This window comes from Gossypium hirsutum, chromosome A03 (genome assembly GCF_007990345.1).
Source record: "Gossypium hirsutum isolate 1008001.06 chromosome A03, Gossypium_hirsutum_v2.1, whole genome shotgun sequence".
Classification (NCBI taxonomy): Eukaryota; Viridiplantae; Streptophyta; class Magnoliopsida; order Malvales; family Malvaceae; genus Gossypium; species Gossypium hirsutum.
In genome coordinates, this window is record NC_053426.1 from 107,906,686 (window position 1) to 107,909,639 (window position 2,954).

At 29.2% G+C, this 2,954-nt stretch overlaps 1 protein-coding gene across 1 annotated transcript; it reads right to left on the minus strand.

Moving 5' to 3' along the window:
- Nucleotides 1-558: 558 nt before the first annotated feature.
- Nucleotides 559-1,766, minus strand: LOC107886875 (GEM-like protein 4). Its single transcript, XM_016810970.2, has 3 exons — nt 1,478-1,766; nt 1,299-1,379; nt 559-1,193 (listed from the first exon to the last, which is right to left on the minus strand). The coding sequence occupies exons 1-3, from the start codon at nt 1,614-1,616 to the stop codon at nt 715-717; spliced, it is 699 nt and encodes a 232-aa protein (XP_016666459.2). The 5' UTR covers nt 1,617-1,766; the 3' UTR covers nt 559-714.
- Between the last annotated feature and the right edge of the window lie 1,188 nt (nt 1,767-2,954).

The following is a 2,954-nucleotide window of genomic DNA, read 5'->3' on the forward strand; positions in this document are numbered from 1 at the left end:
CCAATTTGGAGTGGAACTACGCATTGCCTTGTAAGTGCATTAACACATTTCTCCATTTATTTTTAAGGAGTTGAAGAATATCTGCAAATCATATTATCAGCTGCTACATGAAACCTTTCCCACAAATGCAGCAGAAATCGCACAAATCATATTATCTCCTTTTATTCTCAACTCTCAAACCCACCCACCTATGAAAAAACAGCACAAACTGCAGCAGAAATCTACCTTGAATTATACGCTGATCTTAATAGCAAAATATGTAAAGGGTTATTTTTACAGCTTTTGCCATACAATTTCTAAGCATTGACTAGTTCTAGTGATAAAGGTTGCAACAGAGAAGGCACGAAAAAATAGTTGCCAAAATGCTGTCCTATTCATAAATCTGCCACATTTACACTTGCCTACATAGATACATGTTAATTCTCTCCTATGGCTTATTAAATTTGTGCTTGCAAATAGGCATATCTTATTCATGCTACACTGGACAATTGTAGTATAAGCTAGACATGTTCCAAAACATATTCGTGCCAGATATAAAGAATCTCAGTAAAAAGAGAGTAAAAATCAACATAAAATTGAATTTAATTTTGATCCTTAATTAAGGATCGTATATTCAATCTACAACAACCATTTTTACAATTTTTACAATTTTAACAGTGATTTACTAATTACTGCTCCACTTTTCATCAACAAAACAATCTCATGAAACATGTGTTAAGCCACCCAGAAAGTGTCAACATCATCCAGTCTCTGTGAGATTGCCTGCTGCAGACATTTGAAAGCTTTCTGATAATTCAAGAACCCCATGAACCAGATATCGAAACCATCCACTGTCACAATTTCCATGTACTTTTGACATGGTTTCTTCATGTTCTCACTCTGGTTCACCCGCTTTATTTTCTCAACTGGAACCACAACCTTGTAATGGACTCTCACATATTCTCCATTTGGACAAGGGATTTTGATTGATCTCTCACTGCAAAAGGCAACCTTTTCAGATGAGATGAAAAGTAAGCCTGCAATAGGGCCTGCTGTTGTTGATAAATAACATTGGCAAGCCTTTAACAGCTTCTCTCCTTCTCTGAAACTAAACAACTGCTTGAAAACATTCTCCAACCCTCCTACTTGAAGAATCCTTGCCCCTAACCTCAGCTTTCCCTTCACTGTTTCACTAATCTTTGGCCCCAATCTCACTGCAGTTTCAATAATAAAAAAAGAAGAAGTAAACTTTAGCTTTCATTTCACTTTAATCTTAAAAGACATTAATTAATAGCTGATAGCATAATAGTGTTTCATACCATGCTCTCGGACACCGTGGGCGAAGGTAACAGCTTTCTTCCCTATCAAGTTCATCCTTTCGAGTACAAAGTTCCCTTTGCCTGCAGTTACAAACAGTTTCCCATTAGAAAACGAAACATCTTTAATTACCATGAAATTCCCATATCCATCATTAGTAAATATTGAAAGGGAGACCTACTTTTTGTAGCCCCTTGTGATGAAATGTGGTATTGGCCTGCAGCATCAGGTAAGTAGTGCCTTGATGTTCTTCTTTCAACTCCATATGTTGCTGCTATAATTGGTACTCCAGTAACTTGTTTAAGCATCTGATTCTTCATTTTCTTTCTTTCTTTTGATGAATGAAATGGAATTCAATGCCAAAGATCTGTTGAATGTTTCTTCAGGTTGTGATGAATATTGATTTTTGGGAAATGGGATGTATTTAAAGGGGGTATGGATGTGGAAGTTGAATCTAACTTTTTTGGTGCATGAGTCACCAATAGCTCATCACTTCCAAAAGTTAGAATTTAAAAGATAAAGAAAAAGAAAGATTATAAGAAGATTTGGGGCAAATTTAGTGAAAAATGTCTTTTTTTAATTAGCAATTGAGGCAATTTTTTTTATGGAATAGGTCGATTTCGGGTGTCAGAAGTTGATGTTGCAAAAAGTGTTTTTCATATAAAGTGTTTTTCGAAAATCACTTTATACCGAAAGGTTTTTTTTTTATATTTGAAATAATTATTTTTATAATATTAAAATTTACCATACTCACTATATAAGTGAAAATATAATGATATTTATAATAATTATTTGAAATATTTTACATATAAAAATAATAATATTTGAAATAATTATTTGATTTTATAATATTAAAATCTATTATACCCACAATGTAGGTGGAAAAAATAAATATTTTCACATTTGAAAATTCTATTTACAAAAAATAATGATATTTGAAATAATTAATTAATTTTTTATATTATAATTTACCATACCCACAATGTGAGTGAAAAAATAATTATATTTGTGATAATTTTATTTATAATATTAGAATTTACCATACTAGCAATATACATAAAAAAAATAAATATGTGACATATAAAAAATTATATATAAAGAGAAATATATATTAAAAAAATTGGTTGATATTTTTAAAAAATAAAATATATTTAAAAATTTTATTTTTATTATATAATTACATATTTATTATTTTTTCTATATAAATAAAGAAATTACTAAAGAAAAATAAAATAGAAAAACTTAAAAACATGTTTGTTAATAAAAAAATTGAATTTAACAAACTTATTAATAAAAAAATTTAATTAAAAAAACCTTAACATCATTCATAAAAAAAAATCCCAAATAAACATGGCAAGGAATCAAATTTCAAACAATTGAGTGAAAATGCAAGCATTTAACCATTTAATTAAAGTAGCTAAATTGTCAAAAGAAAACGGGTTTGGTATAAAACGTTGTAATACCTCAAAAATTATTATGCTATAAAAGTGATAGTAAATTGACATCATGCAAAATGGGTTTGTTCAATAAAGTAAAATAAAAAATATAATTGATAAAAGAGAAGGTTGATGGATGCAAAAGGAAGTTAAATTAAAAAGTATGTTGTGATATATTAATTTAAGACAATGATTAAATCGTAAAAATGTGAAAAGTTTTGA

What these genes read in the sequence shown, in the direction of transcription:
- LOC107886875 (XM_016810970.2), bottom strand. Translation starts at nt 1,616, where the DNA reads ATGAAGAATCAGATGCTTAAACAAGTTACTGGAGTACCAATTATAGCA. An exon ending in ATCACAAGGGGCTACAAAAA is followed by an intron (nt 1,380 to 1,477) that starts GTAGGTCTCCCT and finishes TTGTAACTGCAG; the next exon opens with GCAAAGGGAACTTTGTACTC. An exon ending in CCACGGTGTCCGAGAGCATG is followed by an intron (nt 1,194 to 1,298) that starts GTATGAAACACT and finishes TTGAAACTGCAG; the next exon opens with TGAGATTGGGGCCAAAGATT.